This window comes from Rhinoderma darwinii, chromosome 1 (genome assembly GCF_050947455.1).
Source record: "Rhinoderma darwinii isolate aRhiDar2 chromosome 1, aRhiDar2.hap1, whole genome shotgun sequence".
NCBI classification, from domain to species: domain Eukaryota; kingdom Metazoa; phylum Chordata; class Amphibia; order Anura; family Rhinodermatidae; genus Rhinoderma; species Rhinoderma darwinii.
The window spans coordinates 441,349,238-441,373,823 of NC_134687.1; the positions used below are offsets into that span (position 1 = coordinate 441,349,238).

At 42.3% G+C, this 24,586-nt stretch overlaps 1 protein-coding gene across 4 annotated transcripts in view; it reads right to left on the reverse strand.

The window, feature by feature from the left end:
* TTC28 (tetratricopeptide repeat domain 28) overlaps positions 1-24,586 on the reverse strand; it is a 625,439-nt gene that overhangs the window by 457,428 nt on the left and 143,425 nt on the right. The window contains exon 1 of one of the 4 annotated variants that reach the window (XM_075830969.1): positions 11,671-12,483. The exons of the other annotated variants lie outside the window; for them this stretch is intronic. Coding sequence (XP_075687084.1) covers positions 11,671-11,697 — 27 coding nt within the window. The 5' untranslated portion in view covers positions 11,698-12,483. Of the gene's footprint in view, positions 1-11,670; positions 12,484-24,586 lie in introns of those variants that run through there. 4 annotated transcript variants of the gene reach the window in all.

The window sequence follows — 24,586 nt, forward strand, 5'->3', positions numbered from 1 at the left end:
AAAAGTTAAACCCGCAACAAATAGCAGATAAACACCAAGGGAGAAAAGCCCTAAAGATAAGTGGTCAAACACCAAAGTCATAAATAAACACCAATACGAACAATTGGTGTTACACGACCAAACATTTTGAATATAAAAAAAGTTTTTATTGAGACATAATTAAAAATAGATACAATAGAAGGAATGATAAAAGGAGTCCAAACAGATAATAGATAACGGAGTGGGCTACTGGTAATACCATCTATACCTTAATATAATACATTGTAGATAGTCCGCAAAAATAAGCTAAGAGAAAGTCTAGGGCAAACAAGTTTGACCACGAAATTAGACAGAATTAGCACAATGGCCAGAAGGTAAAAATGAACAGCAGACCATGCAGACAAACAATAAGGGAAAAGAATAGTGATGTGCCCAGAATCCCACTTACACCCAACGCGTTTCGATACTAGGCTTCGTCAGGGGGATGAACCTTTGCGGACTTTCTACAATGTATTACATTAAGATATAGATGTTATTACCAGTAGCCCACTCAGTTATCTCTTATCTGTTTGGTCTCCTTTTCTCATTCCTTCTTTTATGCTATTGTTGTATATATTTTTAATTATGTCTCAATTAAATCATTTTTTTATTCAAAATGTTTGGTCGTGTAGAACCGATTGTTCGTATCAGTGTTTTGTAACATATAGCAGATGTTGCGATTTTTGCGGCGGAAAAGCTGAGATTCTGCCGCAAAAATCCCAACTCGGGACAAAAATATAAATCTTATACTAACCAGAATTCTATGCGTCTTCATGCAGGCCGGCCTCCTGGAATTACGTTCCTTCTCATGTGACCGCTGCAGCCATTCACAGGCTGCAGCGGTCACATGGGATGAAACGTCATCCCAGGAGTCCAGGCTGAAGGACGGCACAGGGACGTGTCACCATAGCTACGGGTAAGTATGGAACTTTTTTTTTTATGTGTAGTTTTCCACAGCGGACATTCCGGCTGAAAAACTGCACCACAATTTGGTGCGTTTTTTAGCTAGAATTCCCTGCGGCGACCAGGGCGGATACGCTGTGTGCTTTTACGCAGCGTATCCGCCCTGTGATAACCTACCCTGTGTAGAATTACAGCTTTTAACACCGTCTGCTGCTTTTTTTTACTGCAAAGTAAGGAACACTGCAGCTTGCACTGCATGAGATTTAGGCACGGTGCAGTGGAGGAGGAACAGGAGCTTGTCAGTTCTAGGTGGGAGGAGATTGAGATTACATCATGCATATTCGTGCTTTTAAAAAAAGGGTAACTTTAATAATCAGGCAGGAAAACTTTGAGAAAGGATTATACAGCCATTCTTAGGCCACGTTCAGACGTGGCAGAATTTTTCCGCTGCAAATTTTGGTGCAGATTCGGGGCAATTTACGCAATGAATCTGCACCAACATTTGCATATTTGACAGGCAATTCAGACGTTGCAGATATCACAGCGGACTTGCCTCAGATTTCAGTTTTTGCATTGCAAAGGCTGAAATCCACAGTGAAATTCCGCTTCTTCTCCGCAATGTAATGAGCATGCTGCTGAGGGAAAAATCTGCACCGCAGCCTAATTTCCACACAGTTATTTTCTGCAACGTCTGAACTAAGTTTCCTAAAAATGTATAGAAACAAATGTAAAAAACGGCTGCTGCATAATTCCACTCCGGACTGTCCGCAGCGGAATTCAACAGCAATTCCGCCACGTCTGAATGTGCGCTTACACATCTTTTCAAAGTAAGTACACCAGATTAATCAGGCCTAAGAGTACTATTTACTAATGTATGCAGTTTGTTTTGTTAAATCTGGTGGCAGATTCTCGGTAACTGCTGGCCACCAGGGCCCAAGCATTGTCCATTACATCACTGAGGTCTGTAGATTACAGAAGCACTCCTGGACTATATTTTACTATTATGTAAATTAATATAATAATTTTTCAACAAAAGATTGCTTTCTCCTAACACTGAGCACTCCCCACTATAACTTTAGGCAATTCTTATAATTTTGCTGTGATCATTTTTATTTTAGAATATTGAATTAAGACAAAACATTTTAATCCTCTGTATATATGCCAACTATCTTAAACATTCATAGATTTTCTATTGTATTTCCCAAGAATTAAAAGTTTTTAGAGCCAGGTATGACTAGAATGCAAAACAGTATCTTATAGCATCAGTATAATCTAAGTGAAAACAGCCTTTAAATCCAGGCGTTTTTGGAGCAAATTTTCAAAGTTTGATTATTTGATCCGTATTTTGAGGCGTATTTTTAAAGTGTTTTTTTAAAGTGTTATTGGAAAATGACAAAATAAAATGCTTCAGGACATGTCACTTCTTTTTACAAAGCGTACTTTTAAGAGGCGTTTTTTGAATTGTCCATTGTAAAATGGAATATGAACTACACAGTGTATTTCCCATTTAAAATCAATGGGAAGCTTCTTGCAGGCCATCTGAAAATAGCATAAGACTGGAATCACATCTGCCGTTTTCACTGCAGTTTCTGATGCAGCTTTTTGGACCCACTCCTGGTTTTGGCTTACATATACTGATGCAGAATACTGACCTAGTTTGCATGCATTTTGTAAGCCAAAACTAGGAACGTAACCTAAACATAAGAAATATATAAAGGAAGGCCTTATAGAGCTGCTCTCCTAGATCAAATTCTGGTTTTGGCTTTAAAAATGCATGCAAAATCTGAAGCAAATCTGCACTGTGTGAACAAGGCCTAAGGGTGAATTAAGACGCGGCAGATTTTGTTGCAGAAATTTCTGCGACTAAAAATCTGATCCATTTATCTGGATGGAACTTGCAGAAATTCAAACAACCACATTCAGATGCATGGAAATGGTTTTTATTTGCATCAATTTATTTAACAAAATCTGCTGCATGTGAATCCCCAAGGCTGGAAACACATGCAGTTTTTAATGCAGTTTGAGGTACAATTTTATGAGCCAAGGCCAGAAGTGGATCCAATAGGAATACAAAAGTACAAATCCTTCCTTTAATCTTCGCATTCCTTTTTAATCTATTCCTGGCTTTGGTCTCAAAAAAATGCACCATAATATGCACCAAAAACGGCATATGTTTCCAGCCTAAGGGTACGGCCCCACATAGTGGTGTCAGCAGGCGGCCAAACCCCTGCCTACTTGCGGTGGCCAATGGTCACACAATTTTGCCTAGAATGCCCAGCAACATCGGGCGGCCATTGGCTACCGCAAGTGAGCAGGGTTTCAGCCACATATGGACCCTGCTATGTGGGACTGCACCCTCAAAGAAATCTGTCAGCAATTACCCTAAATTTTCTTCAACCAAATATGTTAATTGGTGACTAAGCTCTTGGTTGGTAATTTAATTACATTTCATATCCCATAATGTAATTGTATAATTAATTAATAGTTGTTAAATATTAAATAGACAGTATAGTTTAGTACAAAGCTACGTAGATCAAGCATCTGCGAAAACATAAAAGCATTTGAGAGATAGCTGTTTTTTATTTCTTTCATTTGCAAGTATGCTGTACTGAGTTCTGACCCTTGATTATCCCATTATTTCCATGGACTCAGGTGTAGAGTATGTGAATTTCCCCTAAGCACTTTTTTTTTTAATAGCACTGCAGCTTAACCAGGGTTTTCCGTTTCTATGTCAACCATTGCTCCCCAGTGATTACATAATCGCAATATTAGTCCAGACGCCTGGACAGAAAAGGAGGAGCTTTTCTTGATTGCTGTCAGTGTCGATCTATTCTAGAAAACCTGCAAAGACGGCATGGCCGAAATCAGCATAAGTCCAGGATCACACACATAATTTTGATGCCGTTTTTGCGGCAGTTTTTGGCTTCATTTTTTTGAGCCAAACACAGTAGTGGACACAAAAGAAAGAAGATACAGTACATCAGTATTTTCTTTATACATTTACTTCCTTTAGGATCCACTTCTAGCTTTAGCTAAAAAAAACTGCACCAAAAACTGCATTAAAACTGTGTGTGTGATCCTGGCCTAACAAGTTTACCATACAGGCTTCAATTTGACAAAGACTTCACAATGAGCTCATAGGAATGAATAATATCACTTCTTTTAGCAGGTTAATGGGTGTGCAAGAGCATCCCCTAGTTATGTAACATCTCATTAAAAGTGTTACCTTTATAAAGCAACTATTAAATAATGCTTTCATTAACAGCAAAACAAACACGGGAAAAAATGGGAAACAATTAACTAGAACTTGTCTGAAAGAAAGTGTCAATCTACAAAGTCCTTGGTAGATAGACTGTATCCTCCGTCTTTTCGGCGACTGCAGCAATAACAGAGACACGTGGCACTTCACTATGATGAATATGCATGGAATTGTGCTCCCAGGAAGCGATAGTTAAAAGCTCTGAAAATACCTAGGCCTAGATAAAACATATAGATAGGAACAGCAGCGTCTTGAACATGAGCAAAGAATGGATATAGAGAAGGTGATCTCAAAGAGAAATAGCGAAGCTGGAGGAGGAAAATAGGCAACAATAATAAATTCAGTTTAATTTATCGTGTTTGCCTTTTCTCCTCCAGCCTCGGTCAATTCCTCTGTAAGGACCTGTCCGCACCTGTCGGATTTTACACAGATTTTGGCATGGATTTGGTGCCAAAATCTGCGCCAAATCCGATGTCAATCCGTACCTCATAAATAATTTCTGTGTAGATTTTTGTCTGCTGGGAGGAAAAAATAACTGTCATGGAAAAAAGTAGCAATATGGATAATCCTTGTGTGGATCTGCTCTACAATAGTAGTACAATTGCAGCAAATCTGCAGCAAAAATCTGAGGGTCAGTCTTGGATTTCTGCTGCCGAAATGCACGTCGGATTTTAAGCCAACATGGGAACAAAGCCTTCCGGCGGAAGTTAAGGGATATTGGAGAAAGCTTGTATAAGTTTGCGACAATGGAAGAAGACATTGTCAGTTTGTGGCGATCATGGTGTTGCTTTCATATTTATATTTAAAACATTTAGTAAGATCATGCAGGCGTTAGAAATGATATAATTTTTGGCACTAAAAGCTAAGATTGCCAAGAAGTATTTGTACTATACAGAGAATTATGTAATAAATCAAAATTTGATGGTAAAATGGAAAATGAACAGATTTTTTAATGCCCTAAGGTCCCATGCACACGAACGTAAAAACGCCCGTAATTACGGGCCATAATTACGGCCCGTAATTACGGGCCCATAGACTTCTATTGGCCACGGGTACCTCCCCGTATGCTTACGGGGAGGTGCCCGTGCCATTAAAAAATATAGAACATGTCCTATTTCAGGCTGTAATAACGGCACGGGCAGGCCAATAGAAGTCTATGGGGCTCCCGTAATTACGGGTGACTAGGGGTGTGCACCCGTAATTACGGGAGCGTTGCTAGGCGACGTCAGGGGATAGTAACTTCCCAGGGTGCTGAAAGAGTTAAACGATCGGCAGTAACTCTTTCATCACCCTGGACAGTGACTACCGATCACAATATAGTTCAACCTGTAAAAAAAAATAGAAGTTCATACTTACCCAGAACTCCCTGCTTCTTCCTCCAGTTCGGCCTCCTGGGATGACGTTTCAGCCCATGTGACTGCTGCAGCCAATCACAGGCTGCAGCGGTCACATGGACTGCCGCGTCATCCAGGGAGGTCGGACTGGTTGTTAAGAGAGGGACGCATCACCAAGACAACGGCCGGGTAAGTATGAATTTCTTTTACTTTTTCTACAGAAAGGGCTGTCCCTTCTCTCTATCCTGCACTGATAGAGAGAAGGGCTGCCGATTACTGCAGTGCAATTTTGCAGCGAAAACATGCCCGTAAATACGGGTGGAATACGGGTGACACTGGACCCGTATTTACGGGCACGGGTCTGTAAATACTGGTGCAATAGGGGTCGAATACGTGTGACCAAGGACCCATATTTACACCAGTATTTACAGGAGGATAAAAATACGTTCGTGTGCATGAGGCCTAAAGGATTTTTTTCAGTGACCATTCGGAAAATGGTCCTCTAATATACGTAGTTCTATAAGATGTAATGCTTAATTGTGTAAGTTAATGGCTGCATATTATTGTACACGCAAAATCACTACGGAATTAGCCATCACAGCCACGTGACATGATGTCACTATTGCATCATCTCACTAATTTTCCATAAAAACAAAGGACCAGCGACAAAGGACCAAAGGCTCTCAGCGACAGGCTGGGACCGCATCCATAAGTTTTGGATAGAGTATAATTAAGATGTTTTTTTTAGATTGCCGGCAATATTATCAGGTTTTCCAAGTAAGGTTTTGCAAATGCTTTACTTACCTTTTATTGTCCATTTACATATATCTTATGTATATAAAAGTTGATTAGGAAGGTACAGATTCTCCTTGTGGAGATCCAGGGTAGTCACCTAAAGGTGGCACTAGAGAGACCGTTTTTCTCCCTTTAAAGGAGAGCAATTTTTACGCCTTTAGACAACGCACAGAGTTTTATGGGCATGGACTTCCACAAGGAGAATAAGCTGGATCTATGCAAGCAGAATGAGTACCTTCCAAGAGATGTGTCAAAGAGATCAAATTCAGCCAACCAGAAACCTACTTTACGGATGAGGAGCAACAAGTCCGAAACAGTGCTGTCTCTTGTTTTGATATTACATCAAATTGTGTTTCAAGGCTTTATTACGGGTCAGATATTTACTTACAGGGTAGTCACCTATAGGTAGCAATAGAGAAAAAATTGTATTCCTTCTGGGGAGAGCTATTTAGCATGCATTATCTTATAGAGTAATTATTCAGCTTGTAGCTCTATGACTAGAAAGTTGCTGACCCTACTAAAAACACAAGCTTGTGTGTACCTGTCGTTTTAGTTACCTATTTAGAATAAGCTGTCATGTGTGTGTACATGGGGAATAACACTTCATCTGGCTATTATATGACTTGTATATGGAATACAGAAGCTGTATGCTCTATTTAATATTGTCAGTTTTCCCGAAGCTCGGTGGCGGAAACTTAACTGCTATGATGTCTCCCATACACAGTACACAGTAAAGAGGAGAATCCTGCTCTCCTAACTTTTTGTAGCACACCCTCAGAAGCAGCAGCAGCAGCTGAGGTTGACACTGAGCACTAGGGAGCATCTTCTTGACAGTTTACTTTTAGGCTGAGTTCACACGGGGCTGATACGCTGTGTAAAAGCACGCAGCATTTGCTCCCTGTGCGCCAAAGGAAATTCCAGGTAAAAAAACGCACCAAACTGTTGTGCAGTTTTTTGCCCGGAATGTCCGCTGCAGAAAATTACAGCACTTAGCCGGCCTGCTAGCAGGCCAGCCTCCTGGCATGACGTTTTATCCCAGGAGACCACTGCAGCCTGTGATTGCTGCAGCGGCGGTCACATGGGATGAAGCATCATCCCAAGAGGCCGGCCCTCTGACGTCATCCAGGCCGGCCTCTTGGGATGACGTTTCATCCCATGTGACCGCCGCTACAGCCTGTGATTGGCTGCAGCGGTTACATGGAATGAAACTTCATCCCAGGATGCCGGCCTGGAGGAAGAAACACAGACTCCTAGGTAAGTATAAAACATTTTTTTTTCTGAGTTGTGCTTTTTACGGTGGAATCGCAGCGTAACCTATACAGCAGGTTTTATATATCAGAGGATGTGATAGATTCTTTTTAATTAGCTCCCCAATGTGATAATGCCACATAGATGCCTTCTGGACCCGTTTGAGTTGGATGGAGGAGAGGTGATTAGAATTAAAGCTGCCAAGCTGCCCATAGATATCTATCTGCCAACAGCTATTCCTTCTGATTTCCCATACACTTGCACGCTTCTCTCAGCACTGGTGAACTACTATCTTCCCTATTGCATTATGTGTAAGAAGGGATGTAAGATTTAAAATGTATTGATTACTCACTATAAACACATATGCTGAACACAAAGTTGTTTTACAAAATACAAAGAGGAAGATTTACTACGACTGGCGTTTCATATGCCACTCTTAGCCATTTGCTAGGCTGGAGAAAGATGTAACAGATTTGTTAAGCGGCGCACGCCTCTTAATAAATTTGTTGCATCTTCACGCTGGCCGTGACAGCAGCCGCTCACCATAATTGTGGCGCAATGACAGCGGCCGTGCGCCATCCATTTCCACCCCCAATTGGACATAAAAATTATACTCAACACCTCCGAGTCCCCTCTGCATGCTGCGGCTCATATAAGGTCCTGGCGCCGCCCAAAGACTTATACGGTATGCAACGCAGCGCTCAACATCATCAGGGCTGCGTTGCATACCACCTCCTGTTGCTGTCCGGAATTAATATTTCATGGGGCGTAGGTTTTGTGGGGTAGTCTGAATGGGGGGAGCAGGAGGCCCAACACAGGCCTCTACCTTGCTACGCCCCACAGAGTGAATTATAAGGGTATGTTCACACGAGGGCGTCCGTTACGGCTGAAATTACGGGGATGTTTCAGCCTGAAAACATCCCCGTAATATCAGCCGTAACGGCATGTGCAGGCGCTTGAACGCTGCGTCAATTACGGGCGTAATTGGCGCTGCTATTCATTGGAGTCAATGAATAACGGCTCCAATTACGGCCAAAGAAGTGACAGGTCACTTCTTTGACGCGGGCGTCTATTTACGCGCCGTCTTTTGACAGCGGCGCGTAAATTACGCCTCGTGTGAACAGACAAACGTTTGCCCATTGCTTTCAATGGGCAGATGTTTGTCAGCGCTATTGAGGCGCTATTTTCGGACGTAATTCGGGGCAAAAACGCCCGAATTACGTCCGTAAATAGGCCGTGTGAACATACCCTAATACATGTGTTGTGCTGCAGTGGCCCCGCCCCTTTTTGTAAAGCCACACTCCCTTTCCACAAAGTGTCGAGGGCGGCTTAAAAAGGCCAAAAGTCGCAACTGGAACCACGAATTTAGACTTTTGGGCTCTTTTGCGACTTTTCTACGCCAGAAAACTGTCGTAGAAAGATTGATAAATTCCCCCGAAAGAACCTGGTTGTGTATGAACACGAGTACAGCACAGTTACAGCTTTTGTTATATTCTTGGGTTTCTTAAGCTGACAATAAGAAGTTTATGAAGTTAATAACATATTCTCTTCTCTATAAAATATGTCTTGAGTGTGTGCTATAGTTTTTAACTACATGTCATTCAGTACTTCTTCCTCTGCATTACATGAACTGTAAAGACAGACACAAAGCTTCAGTTGTTTGGAATCTCTATAAACAGTTCCTCGAAGAAACAGTATCAGCTTTAATAATGCACAAGTGTTCATTCTATCTGACTCCTTGAAACATGAGGATACATGAGCTCAGATTATTATACTTTGCCTCTGTGTCATGAATATGTATGCATTTATGTCTGGCACACTACAGTAGAAAGAAAGACAGATAGACAAACAGATAATATGTGTGGTCTGAACATGAAGGTGCAACATAGATTTATTTTATGAGAATTATTCATATGTTTGCAATACTAATCTAAAAATTTGAACTTCATTACAGTTTCTGCAAAAAATAAATCACAAGGTTCTAACAAAACAATGGAGGTCACCTGGAAAAAATTATGAAAAATGATATAGCCATATTTACCGTTGTAACAGTAATGGAACACTTATCAATTGTGCTAAAGATAAAAGGTGGAAGCCAAAGCCCCCACCTATCAAAATGCGGATATATTACTAGACTAATGGTATGCAATTAACAAGTATGTATTTTATAGGAGTAGTTATAGCGTGACAATCCTATTCAAGAAGTATGCCCACCAGGAGCTTATGCACAGGTGCAAAAGACCGACGCCGCACTGACTTACGACACTGGGCATTTGCATACAATGTAGGGAAATGCCCTGATATTTGGAATAGAACCAGAAGCCATGGCTCTCACAATAGGACATGCTACTAATATTAAATGATGAATAACCCTCTTTATTCTTTGTTACACTTTGTTATAAACTATATCAATATAATTGTCATAGTCACACATGAAAAGGAAATCAGAGAATATATGCCAGCACAGATTGGTAATGTAGAACACCACAATACCATCTCAAAGCTTCAAAGAAAGATTTTAGCACTGGATTTTTTTTTCCCCAATTCAATTGAATGGATGGAGGTAGTCAGTATTCAGTAGGCCATCGACAAAATGATACAATGTAGTTTTGCTCACGTATAATAACATACACGGTGCTGAATTCATTACCCACCAACATTGATTATGTACGGGATTACTAATTCACAGGGCGATTAACCATGGCAGAAAATAGTGTAGGGCCGATTGTAGCCACTTTCCACATTGGCACACAAGAGTAACAATGTTGTAGCAATGAAAGTAGCAACAAGCTACATACTGTATAATCTCGTAATAAAAGACTGTATTAGTGTAATCTCCATCTCTTTTTTCCGTGAATCCCTAATTACAGAGAGGCTGGCAATAGGTGTCACCACTGATAGACTTTTTCTAACCCTGGAACATAAATGCCTCTAATTAATAGTATTTGTCCTAGCACATTTTCCAGAGGAGAATGTACAGGCCTCTTGAGGTCAGGGGGCTTTATTGCAGAATGCTGCTATGCAATACACTTCAAGTTAGCAGTAAGAGCCAAGAGCTATTTCACCATTTACAGCCTATATTTGTGGTCAGCCTGGATATACTATATCTTTCCACTGTAGACACAACCATTTCTAAAACGCGGGGCCACTGATCGGTTTTGCATCACTCACGTAGTCGCTTTAAAACTATCATAGCACAGAATCCGCTTAACAAAGTAAGCATCTTCCAAGCAGACATTTAACCTTTTTTCCAGCGCTGGTATGTAAGCCAAAAGTGTTAGTCATGCTACTATTTGCTTTAGATCTATTAAGAAAACATATGTTCCATTGTTACATCTGCTGCTCGCCCCCCAGTGGGCCCCGAGTGAAACTCTCTAAGAAAAAGACACATTAACTGCTTCAGCTCTTGCCTTTAAAAGAGTTAATAAACACTTCAACACTGGGTCACCGCGTATTGTCCTAATGCATAGATCTGTATAAATCCAAGCCTACATCATTATAGACAAGAGCAATTGTTTAACAAAAGTCTCAAAATATCTTCAAGTAGGCGCAGCAACTATGTAGCCCCTCTTTTATCATGAGGATTAAAGCACAGTAAGAAAGGTAGCGCTTTCTTGCGGAGATATGTAGCAAATAACAGGTTAAGGTAAGATTTCCTGTTCAGTTGAGTTTTTGTCCCTGCTGTAAAACAACCGCAACGTTTTAAGTAATGAAACCGATTTGGTCTTTCGCAAAGTTTTGTCTTCTGTAATTTACAGTGAGAAAAAAAATAATCCAGCGCCAGTAAGAATTACATGTAATCCGGCTCTGATTAGGTCTTCTTACTGTGAGATCCCTTTTGTAGAAACAGCAGTTGGACGCCCCTTCTCAACCCACGAGCATTACATGGATTAAGCTGATATTATGCTGAAAATTTCACAAGCACAGATTTCAATTGCCCTGCCAACATGCATAATACAAGCGGCGAAATGAAAAAATGCACAAAAGTTAACTGCGGGGATCAGTGCTGCAATGAAAGAATTTGCAATAAATCTGTGACAAGTTATCTACAACTAAAGTCACTGCAACATAAGAAAAAGAGATGAAAACAGTCTCTTCAATCCTTCTACTTACCTTCTTCCTGGGCTGCCATTTCATCATATTTGTACGTAAAAAGGTTGAGCATCAAGAGATGTGAGAGATACTTGTAAATGTGGGAATTTTACAGCTGCTGACAGTCATGCTTCCTGCCCCTTTAAATATGTTGCATATTTACTTTTTTGGAACATAATCACAAAAAAAAAATACAAAGTGCAGGAAAAAAATATTTTGATTCCAGCTTAGTTTAAACAAATCCAACGGAAAAAAAATGTAAAACAAAAATAATAAATAAATAAAATGAGTGTCAGCAAATCAGTTATCTAGAGTGGAAGAATTTGGAGTGAGGCGGAAAATCCAATGCTTCATCTTAAGAAAATTTAGCAGAAAATATATATATATTTTTTTTAAAAAAAAGGCGATTTTAAAGCCGGATTTAGTCAATTCTCTGTTGTCATCAATGCCCACATCTGCAATCCAAGATCTGGAAGTGTCCTATACTCTCACACCGCACAGCAGAGCTCTGATTTTGTCATGTTGCAAATACCTCTCTGCTTTCTCCCCTTAACATTCACTATTCTCTGAGTGCTTTGCAGTTACAGGAGAAGGTTGCCAGCCGTCTCCTTGCATCTTTCTCCCAAAAAAGTACATTCCAGGATACAGTTCCATAAGAGGAAAAGAAAATCTGGATCCGCTGATGTCTTCAATTTGTAGGATGTTTCAGGAAAGCTTCTGCGTGAACAATTCACGCCGCTTAATACACTGAAAACAGAAACAAAAACAAATCCACCAAAAAACACGGAATTTTACTTGGGAAATGCTGGAAGGAAATCCTGCAACAGCAACAAAATGTACTCCTCTACACTAATGACTTCCTTCCCTTCTAGTATATGCAGAGCCCGCACTGTTCTCTTCAAGACATTGCAGCAGCCTGCAGGGTCTTACTGCTAGTCAGATCAGCTACTACTATATACAATATCTGCTTTCATTTACCCTGTGATCCCACTGTGAAAAAGCATACTGATCTGCAGTAGGAAATGTCTGCTTTAACAGAGCAAAAAAATTATTCTTATCCATGTAAATGTGGCTACGCTAAAATAATACATTAAAAATATGTTTTAATGTAAGCAAGTCTTTACATGCGAGCGTACTAATATTCCTATAAGTGCTGACTAAACATGCTATCCAGGTTTAGAAGATATAAGAGATATAAGATATTTCCCACAGGACACTTATACTACTGAATTGTAAGTATCTCAGTAAAATGGGTTAAAAAAAATCTATAATAAAAAAAAAATTAACAAAAATTTGCCTGTCTGTAATGAGCTATTAGTTGCCCTTAAGCGAACACATATAAAGCAATGCCATTTTATTGTATAAGGCATGTGACGTCAGATTCACAATGACAGAATCTGATGTCATGGGACGGTTGTGACAGACAGGTAGTGTCACTGTGTTACAGAGCCACCACTGTCACTGTGGCAGTAGTGATCCTACCGCCTGTTGAACAGGAGCCATGAGTGTAGGGCTAAAAGAGAACACACAGAATTATGATACATGCTCTAGATAGCATATTATGTCATTGCAATGAAACATTACATCTTGACACTGCATATAGCTAAAGCACTGCGTTGGATCTGTCACCTTAATGGAGCAGAGGGCAGAGCCTGTGTAACAGTGCATAGAGGTGATACGGTCCCTAATACGGTGCCGCACGGCTTCCTTGCACCGGATGCACAAGCTCCGGCAAGTGACATATGTAAGTATGGAGATATTCTTCCCTAGAAGCAATGATTTATACACAATCAAACAGAAAAAACTTCCGTATGTCCCTTTAAACAATTGGAGGCATATGGAGGTACAGTAGAGGCCCATTCCCCTCTATAGCAGCCCTATTATGGCTCCATACAAAACAGTGTCATAATACGGCTGTGTGTATGAGGTCTTAGAATGAATGTAAATATTTAAAGAGACTCTGTCACCACATTATAAGTGCCCTATCTCCTACATAAGAAGATGGGTGCTGTAATGTAGGTGTCAGCAGTGCTTTTTATTTAGAAAAACTATTATTTTTACCACTTTATGAGCGATTTTTAGCTTTATGCTAATGAGTTTCTCAATGCCCAAGTGGGCGTGTTTTTACTTTAGACCAAGTGGGCGTTGTACAGAAAAGTGTATGACGCTGACCAATCAGCGTCACACACTTCTCTCCATTCATTTACACTGCACTAGCGATATAGCTATATCGCTATGTGCAGCTACATACACACACTATAACATTACTACAGTGTCCTGATAATGAATATGAATTACCTCCAGCCAGGACGTGATGTGTATTCAGAATCCTGACATGTCTGAACAGGGGCGTAACTAGGAAAGACTGGGCCCCATAGCAAACTTTTGACTGGGGCCCCCCTCCCCCGAGTGTCACACAACCCCCCCCCCCCTTGTAGATAGTGCCTTTTTTACAAACCCCCCTTTTGATAACGCTATACAGCCCCCCAGCATCATCCACTTCTCTTCGTTACCACCCAGCTTCTGGCAGTGCACAGACACACAGCGTGTCCTCGCGAGATCACGCTGTGACGTCACTCACTTCCTCCCACAGGAACTTCATCGCGTCGGATGAGCGAGGACACGCTGTGTGTCTGAACTGCCAGAAGCTGGGTGGTAACGAAGAGAAGTGGATGATGCTGATTCGTCAGCATCATACACTTCTATTCACAACGCCCAGCTAGTAAAACAAGTAAAAACGCACAGATGTACACACACAATACACGCCCACTTGGACATAACTTTAAACACGCCCAGTTGTACATAAGAAAGGCTCATTTGCATAAATATAAAAATGGTCATAACTTGGCCAAAAATGCTCGTTTTTGAAAAAAACAAAACGTTACTGTTATCTACATTGCAGCGCCGATCTGCTGCAATAGGAGATAGGGGTTTGAAAATCTGGTGACAGAGCCTCTTTAAATGATGGTCAGAGGAATCCCAGGCATGACATGTACAGCTTTCATGACACACAACCAACCCTACTTGCAGTGTTTTCAAAATTTGCCTGGCCTCTTTGTTATGTTACATTTTATAAATTGGATTATTGTATGTACCGGGTATATTGTATTACTGCTGCAGTCCCATTGGCGTTGATGTGTATATCATAAGAGTTTGGATCTACATGGCTGAAAACCAGTCACACTGCACTCAGATAAAAAAAAAAGGCATAATTGGACAATCTAGTCTGGCAAATGACAGTAAGGCAGAGATACTGTGAGAGTATAAAATATTTACTCTGATACAAGAACCCCTGGTAAGCAATCTCTTTCAATCTGAATGACTGCTTTCACCATGGATGGATTATAGCACATACCACTGTGTTTTCATGTCCAGGCACAATCTTTATCACCCTTACCAACCTACTAGTTTCCAAATGAATAATGCAGTAGGCTACTTCTATTGAAAAGTGTTTTTTTTTTATCACAGCTTTTCTTTTTTATATATTGTTTGTGAAACACATTTATAATACAGAATTTGAACATTATTAAAACATACATGTTCACTAATTCAATGAAATGACACAATTTACCATTTCAGTATCCGATTTCTAATACACTGACATTTTTCGGACATATTTGTATCAAAATTCATGGGAAGTTGCTAATGCACTTTAACCCCTAAGGCCTCATGCACACGACCGTGGTGTTTTTCTGGTCCGCAAATTCCAGGACCGTGTTCCGTGGAATGTCATCCGCAGTTCATCCGTATGTCATCCGCAGTTCATCCGTATGTAATCCGCAAAAATGCGGATGAAAAAAATAAATAAAAAAAAGGACTTTTAAACAGGATGCCAAAAGCTTGGTCAAACCCCCTTTAGAAGGTCACATGATCCGCAAATCCGCAAACTGCGGATGACACACGGCGGTGTATCCGCAATTTCCACGGGCCCATTGACTTCTATTGGCATGTCCGCACCGCATTTGCGGCCCATAATAGGACATGTCCGTAGTTTCTGCGGCACGGAAGTGCGGACATGCGGAGACCCGTGAAAACACGGATAGTGTGTATGGGCCCATAGAAATGAATGGGTCCGCAATTCTCCCGTGGATTTGCGGGGGAATTGCGGACGCAAAAACACGGTCGTGTGCATGAGGCCTTAGGGTTCTCTTACACGGCCCGATGTGGGCCGTGTAAGTAGGTGCCGATCAACGAGACAGCTCATTGATTGGCGCTCGTTTGCTCCCTTCACACGGAGCAATGATTGGTTATGTATAGGGACCAGCGCGCATACGTTTTCATCACGTCGGCAGCGCAGGAAGATATGCTGCCGACAACGATGATTTTTAATTCTGCATTAGGCCCTGTTCACACGGAGTTTTTTGACACGTTTTTTGACGCGGAAAACGCGTCGGAAAACGCGCCAAAAACGACCCAAAATGACTCCCATTGATTTCAATGGGAGACGGAGGCGTTTTTTTACCGCGAGTAAAAAAAACGCCTCGCGGCAAAAAGAAGGGACATGACCCTTCTTGATGCGGTTTCCGCGTCCAAAACCGCATTGAAAGCAATGGGGACACGTCAAAAAACACCTCGAACTAGTGAGGTGTTTTCTGACGAGTATATTGCCGAGAGTTTTGGAGGAGTTTCTTGCAGTCTCCTGCTGCTAGTCCAGCCCAGAAAGGGGCTGTCATTTCCTGTCTGCTCGTGGAGGCTGAAAAACATCGTGGACAGAACTCAGGGATACAGAAAACCGAAGTCCTGCATCCAAATACAAGTAAGTGCACTTGCTCCTATGTTCCATACATGCTATACATGTATGGAGCTGTGCATTTTTTTTTTTAGAATTTTTTTTTTAGATTTTTTTTTTAGATTTTTTTTTTCAATTTTTTTATTTTTAATTTTTTAATTTTGTTATGCAGTTGTTCATGTATGTCATCTCTTTTTTATTTTTTTTTAACATTTCAGGAACAGAAATGACGACAGCAGAGGTGTACCACCGAATGGACATTGATGTTGGGAAATTGATTCAAGAAGTAAGTATACTTTTTTTTTTTTAATGTGGGCCTGTTCACATCAGCGTGGTTTCCGCTGAGGGGTTCCGTCGGTGCTTTCAGTCAGGGGAACCCCTCAACGGAAAGGCAAGTGTGAAGTGGTGACAGATCCGTTGCTAATTGTTTCTGTTTGTCCCCGTTGTGCAAAGGGTTCTGTCGTTTCGACTGAACCAATACCGCAGTGTAGGGAATCCCATTAGCAACGGATCCATCAGCATTGAAGTCAATGATGATGCAAACAGAAAACAATGTTTTTTTTAATGTGGGCCTGTTCACATCAGCGTGGTTTCTGCTCAGGGGTTCCGTCGGTGCTTTCAGTCAGGGGAACCCCTCAACGGAAAGGCAAGTGTGAAGTAAGTTCCGTTTGCATCACCATTCATTTCAATGGTGACAGATCCGTTGACAGAAGGATGTCAGGCTGGGTTCACACGACCATGTTACGTCCGTAATGTACGGAACGTATTTCAGCCGGAAGACCCGGACCGAAGACAGTGCAGGGAGCCGGGCTCCTAGCATCATAGTGATGTACGACGCTAGGAGTCCCTGCCTCGCTGCAGGACAACTGTCCCGTACTGTAATCATGATTACAGTACGGGACAGTAGTTCCACGCAGAGGCAGGGACTCCTAGTGTCGTACATCACTATGATGCTAGGAGCCCGGCTCCCTGCACTGTCTTCGGTCCGGGTCTTCCGGCCGAAATACGTTCCGTACATTATGGACGTAACATGGTTGTGTGAACCCAGCCTCATGCGTGTGAAAACCTCGGCAAAAACATTCTGAAAAACCGCCTGGAAAACCGCCTCAAAAACCACGTCAAAAACCACGTCAAAAACCACGTCAAAAACCACATCAAACATGAAAACCTCCAGGGTCAGTTTTTACAGGAGGAATTTTCCTCCTGCAAAAAACTCAGTGTGAACAGGGCCTTAAAGAGCAGATCAGCCAATTTCACAAGGCGCAATACTTCGCTTGTCCCATTAAATTTCCATCATGTCGGCAGCCCTGTTTACACAGGGAGATGTGCTGCTGATGACGATAATATTTCATGCTGCATAAATAGTACAATCAGCCGATCGGCTGATTGTTGCCCTGTTTACACAGGGCAATGATTGGAACGAGTGTTCATTAGCCTGTGTAATAGGGCCCTTAAATGGACACTAACTTTTCAAACAACTTATGCTAATCTAATAGTATACCTGATATAAATTAACTTTATTATTTACTTACTATTAAAAAAAAATTGGTTTTAGCCATGCAAATTTTGTGTGAAGCCACTAGGTGTCTCCCTTATTGTGATTTGCTGCCCCCCCCCCCCTGTTGTCAAGCAAAATCTGTCCCTAGTTACAGATGGACTGTAGAAGGTGTGGGTATGGGGGTCTTTTCACTGCCTGCAAATACAATTCTATTAAGAGGTGAGGGGGCAGCAGGAGAAGGGAGCAGAAGCAGAGTGAGTTAGACACAGACACGCTGTCCATACAAGTCTATGGAGAGAGGAGTGGGCAGCAGAGTGAAAAAGACACACACAGATGTGCTGCAGCTTCCTGGCAAGTGTTATATCTCACCCCAGTGCTAAAAAAACCTCAGGTACACTGCTCATTGCTGCTGCAGCTTCTGTGTATGTGATAGATACAGATAGGAGAGCAGAATTCTACTCTTCTATGGTGTGCAGTGTATAGAAGACATGATAGCAGTCAGACTCCGCCCGCTTACTCAGACACAACTAATAATTAGAGATATAACCTGCAGAAGGGAAAACTGCTTAAAAAAATATGCAGAAATAGTGTTATTTCTCATGTGCACACATATGACAGCTTATTCTGTAAAGTCATCTAAAAAATTGGGTACGCTTTAAGGACTAGGCAATTTTTTATTTTTTGAATTTCGTCTTTCCCTCCCTGCCTTCTGAGAGCCATAACTTTTTTATTTTTCCGTCAATGGAGCGGTGTGAAGGCTTATTTTTTGCGGGGCGAGCTATAGTTTTTATTGGCACCATTTAAAGTACCATATAATGTATCGGGAAACATAAAATAAAATTCTCTGTGGGGTGGAATTGGGAAAAAACTGATTCCTCCTTTTTTGGGGGTTTAGTTTTTACGGCTTGCGCCATGTGGTAAAAGCGACAACTTAACCAATTTAATATAGCCTTCTTTTTTTTTACTACTTTTACGAAATAGAAAAACCTATTTTTTAAAAAGAAAAAAGTTTTGTGTCACCAAAAATCCCACCATTTTTATTTTTCCCATTGATGAAGCAGTGTGATTTTTTTGCAGGGTGAGCTGTAGTATTGATTGGTACCATTTTTTGGTACATACAACATTTTGATCAGTTTCTAATAAAAAATGTTTTTAGAGCGATGGTGACATAAAACAGCAAATCCGGTGTTTTTTGTTTTTTTTTCATTACTTTAGAGCAAAAATGGCAAAAGGGCTTAATAGGAGCAGAAAGACAGCAGAACTAAGGGCCTTCATTAGTCCCCCAGGGTGCCATGACAACCATTGGCACCCTGCAATTGCTTCGTGGGGTGGGGTTGATGGATTGACCGAGTGGACACTCTCTTCCCTCCTAATGGCTTAGACCACGACCATGGTCTGTAAGATGTTAAACGTCCGGGGTCAAAGTTAATCTTCAAACCCGGCCGTTAGAGCGAGGTATCATCTGTAATACACAGTCGACAAACATAGCGTATGGAGCGGGAAGCTCCTGAGCCCGCTTCATACTTCTGCCCCCTGCCATGATGTGTGGTTACGTCATTGGTCGTCAAGCAGTTAGTACATTCTGCAGTGTAACAAGTACAGTAGCTGTAAGCAGACAGTGCTCTCCAAAAACATCAACAATAAGACTCTTTTCACAGCTCAGATATATTCAGGCCAATTTATCTGCTGCCTTATTTACTTCTTATTTTTTTTTATTACCTTAACAGCAAGCTATTAAATATTAGTGCAGTCTATATAATTTCATTCTCCATTTTTAGAGGCTAATGCAGGTTTTAAAAGGATGACCTAAGCATGCATTTAGCAGTTTCCCCCTTATGGACCATCTATCTATCTATCTATCTATCTATCTATCTATCTATCTAATAGAGTAAATCGAATCTATCTATCTATCTATCTATCTATCTATCTATCTATCTATCTATCTATCTATGACTAATAAACTTTGTGTATGTGTGTCAGGGAATTGATTATCAGAGCTTTGTATAAAAAATAAAATAAAAAAGAATCACTACTGTATTATTAAAAGAATATTACGCAAAACAAAAAAGGCTCAATAAAACAGTGTTCACAAGACTTATCTAAGGTTGCGTTCACATCTGCATCGGGACTCATGGTGATGCAAACAGAAACCTATGGTTTCCGTTTGGATTCCGTTCATGGGTTCCCCTGACGGAAAGGTCTGACGGAACCCATGAACGGAGTCCCGATGCAGGTGAGAACGCAGCCTAACCTCCCCTTCGTATTAGTAACAGGAAAGCAAGCTGAACCTTCCACAGGTTAAGAAAAGCAGCTGCAGCACCCAGCATGAACATGACTCTAAGGCTACATTCATACGAGAGTATCAGGTTCACACGCGTGAAAAACGCACGTGAATCTGGTCCGTCTGTGTTGCGTATCAATCAGTGTGCTTTGGGAGTGGCATGCGTTATTCACGCACTTGCAAAGCACATCTTTTTTTTTTAAAATAATTTTTCAATTGAATTGTGCATCCGTGTGCAATGCGTGGTTTTCACGCACCCATTGACTTAAATGGGCGCGTAGGTGTGTGAAAATGCACCTATTTAGGACATGCAGTGAGTTTCACGCAGCGGACTCCCGCTGCGTGAAAACTCACGCATGTGTGAACGGCCCCATTGAAATCAATGGGTCCATGTGCAGGGCGTGATTTCCATGCGCAGCACACGGACGTTATTCACGTTCATGTGAATGGGCCCTAAGCAGCCTAAGAAAATGCTCAAAAGGTAAATAAATGAGGTAATGTATACATTTGGGCACATTTACAAATACTGTTTTATAGTGTACACTTAGACAAGGCAGTTAGAAAACGATAAACATTTTTAAAGTGGTGCATGCTGTATGATAAATTTGGCACATCTTGCTAGACATGCTAGACACTTTTCTCTTCCTTATGCCACCTATAAGCTGGTTTAGTTTAAGTCAGTTTTATTTTTTGTGAACAGGCAGTGGTGTAACTACCACTGTACCAGTCATAGCAGCTACTACGGGGCCCGTGGCATGAGGGGGCCTGTGATGCCCGCCAACACGTCCCCCCATGCCTGATGGTGCCGAAAGCAGCAGTTATGGCTGCTACAGCGGTAGCGACGCCACATTTAATAGTATCTGCGTCCAATAGTATCTGTGTCCTAAGAACACTATGGCAGAGCAGGGAGGTATCACGTTCGGCCTGCAGCCTATAAAGCGCAGGCAGGACCGGCATTAAGGGGGCAAACTGGGTAATTGCCAGGGCCCCCATCCAATAAGGGACCAATGCCCGCGGCTGCTACGGAGCTCGCGCCGCCCGGCCCCTAACACTTATAAGTCGGGTTGCTTGGGCCCCCTCATGCCTTGTGGCATGGCTAGCCCCGATGCTAGCGACAGCCACATTCACTCGTATCTGCGTCGTCCTCAGGATGCAGATAAAATTGATTACTATAGGCTGCAGGCCACGTTAGGCTTGCAGCCTATAAGGTGCTGGAAAGACTCCCAGAGCAGGCCGGCGTGATGACGTCACTGCATCACGCTAGCTTTCGCAAGCGTCCTGCCCGGAGGATATGCAGCGATCCGTTCATCGCGGGAGCGGGCAAGGTAAGTACAATATATTATTTTTTTGTGGGGGTGTCATGTCCATGGCTGAGGGCCGCCAGGTTCTCTCACCTGATGACGGCCGCAGCCATGGGTCGGCTAGCGCTGGCCCCAGTCTCCTCCTCAGGAGACGCCAGCGCTCACTTCCACTCACCTCGGTCGGATCCCATAGGGTGTGCGAGCACGCTCGTGCCCTCTCTTAAAGGGGCAGCGCGCGCACCTGACTTTAATGCTAAATTAGTGCATGAGCCCCCTGGACTATAAGAAGGGCCCAGCCCCTTCCTGCAGTGCCTGAGCGTTGTTTGTCGTATCCTAGTTTGTCTAAGCAAATGGGCTCCCAGTGTTTTCCAGTTCCCAGTGTATCCTGTATCCCGTGGTATCCTGGTTAAGTGCCGTGCTGTGCTGTGGTCGTGCTGTGCTGTATTCCACGCCTGTCCTGCTACTCCACGCCTGACGTCTACCCGCTGCCTAGTCCCAGCCGAGCCTGCCTTGCTACTGTCCGAGCTGCCACAGGTACCCTATACGAACTATAGACTTTAACCTGCGCCGTTGGCCAGCTGCTATACCGCCAAGGCGGTACGGCCCAGTGGGTCCACGAACCCTACGTGACAGGGGTGCTGTGTGGCAATATACTAGGGAGGGGGCTGTGCGACACTATATACAAGGGGAGGGCAATGTGGCACTATATACAAGGGGGGGCTGCGTGGCACTATATACAAGGGGGGTTGTCTTCATTAGACTGTCACATTAAGTACATTAGAAAGATGCTTATGACGTATACTAGTGTTTTCTTAGATAAACAAAAATATATATTAAGAATTACACCTTAAAGAGAAATGACTGAGGTGTTTTTGGTGAACTGCTCAATTCCCACTTTACTACATAAATTCATGGCAGAAAAAAATAATGGACAGGATAACTTATAGTCATTATTTTTTTCCTTTTGCCATGGTGATAAGGAAGGAAAGGATGTTATGGGGCATATGTACATGGTGGCATACAAGTTTTGTTTACTCACAACATCAAGTAAATATGTAGGTAATCTTTCTTTTAGTTTAAAATTAGTTACAGATTTACTAAGACTGGCTTTTTATATGCCAGTCTTAGCTATCTGATTCACTAGAGTTAGAAGCAACAGACTCATGAAGAGGCACATGCTTCTTAATAAATCTGTCGCGTCTTTAAACTGACCAGCAGAAGGAAAGCAGCCGTGCCATCCATTTCCACCGCATCGGACATAAAGTGAAAAAAATGGATGTTCACCTCCCCACCCTCTCCACCGGGTCCCCTCATCATGCTACAGCTCATACAACTTCCTGACACCGAGCAGCATCAGGGACTTAAATGCAATGCGGTATTTGACATCAACTTACAATGTCCTATGTTGTATGAGCCACGGTCGGTAGTGAGAGTCTGAGGGGACCCAGAGGGTAGAAAAGGAGCGGCGAGTATACTTGTTTTTTTTCAAAGTGGCGAGGGTGGCGTAACTACAAATTTGCGACTTTTGTACGCTAGAAAACCGGCGTAGAAAGGTTGATCAATTTCCACCTACTTAGTGTTAATATAAAATTCCATGTTAAAACAAGCCTTAATTGTAATGACCAGCCAGTTTGTGCATCCGCTGAGCTACTCTGCCGGATTGGCATAGGCCCACCTCTAAGGACGTTGTCTAAGCAGCTTCCCCGGTCTTCCCCCTTTAACCCCTATACAGGGATCTAGTCTTCGCTGAGGGGAGACTACCAGGTCGCTACCTCTTGAGGTGGTCCCAACGGAATAGCTGCTGGCCAAACAGAACTAGGCAGGCACAGGCAGATGGTACCTTGGTGGTAGCAGAATACAGGCTAGTGCCGGATACTGGAAGCAGGCTGGTGCTGGATTACTGGAAGCAGGCTGGTGCCGCATTACTGGAGACAGGCTAGTGCTGGATTACTGCAGGCAGGCTAGTGCCGGATTACTGAAGGCAGCCTGGTGCCGGATTACTGGAGGCAGGCTGGTGCTGGATTACTGAAAGCACGCTGGTGCTGGATTACTGAAAGCACACTGGTGCCAGTTTACTGGAAGCAGACACAGGGTACAGGATACTGACAGGTAACGGACACAGGATACCGACAGGTAATGGATTTAGGATACAGGATACCAATAGGTAGCGAATACAGGGTACCGACAGGTAACATACTCAGTATACGGAATCTTCGCAATATAACACAAGGGTTGTCCAACTTTAGCTCAGTCACTGGGGCAGAGGGCAGGCTCATTTATAAAACCCTGGGTGTGCAGAGATACGCTTGGGACAATTTACTGGTGCGTGCGCTGGCCCTTTAAGCAACAGCAAGAGCGCGCGCGTGCACCCTACGGGAGCAGAGCTGGAGAGGAGGCAGGGAGCAGAGCGCTCCAGTGTCCCTGAGATGGTAGAGGGAGACGCCGGCAAACAGGAACAGACCAGACAGACAGCCGTGGCCGCCAGGAGGAGAGAGATGTCGGCGGTCAGTGTCCGCCGGCGCTACATTAATAGCTGAGCAGAAAGCTTGCTAGGTTTCCATATGTCTGAACTGTTATATATGGTAATTATGTAAGGATGCCTTTTGTTTATGCATAAACACATTATATCTGTGCCTACACATTTTTCCAGTCACAATTTGTTGAGTGTCATAAACACAACGCCTAATTCCTGAGCTAAGCTGCTTAATATGTTTTCTATTTTCAGTAACAGACAGAGCATGATTCAACTGATATGGCTGTACAATAGCTAATTATCTATAAAAATAAATGATAGCAATATATAGCAGTAATTATTGTACAGAACAACCTATGTTAAGAAATACATCATAGCTTTGGACTGTCATCTTGAAATTAGGATCATATTAATATAATCAGCAATAAAAGCAGGGAGGCACTGTCTTGCCAGGAAAGAAAACGACTTGTGATGGGTTTGAAAAGTGCTATCTCCAATCTCATCTTCATTAAGCACTATAATGTGTTCTGCAAAACAGCACGGATGCTTTGTTTTGGCTTGGTCTCAAAGCCATAAGCATTATTATATAAGAACACTGACTGAATGAAGAAGACAATGAAGAAAGTTACGCTGCAGCATTCATTTGCAAAACAAA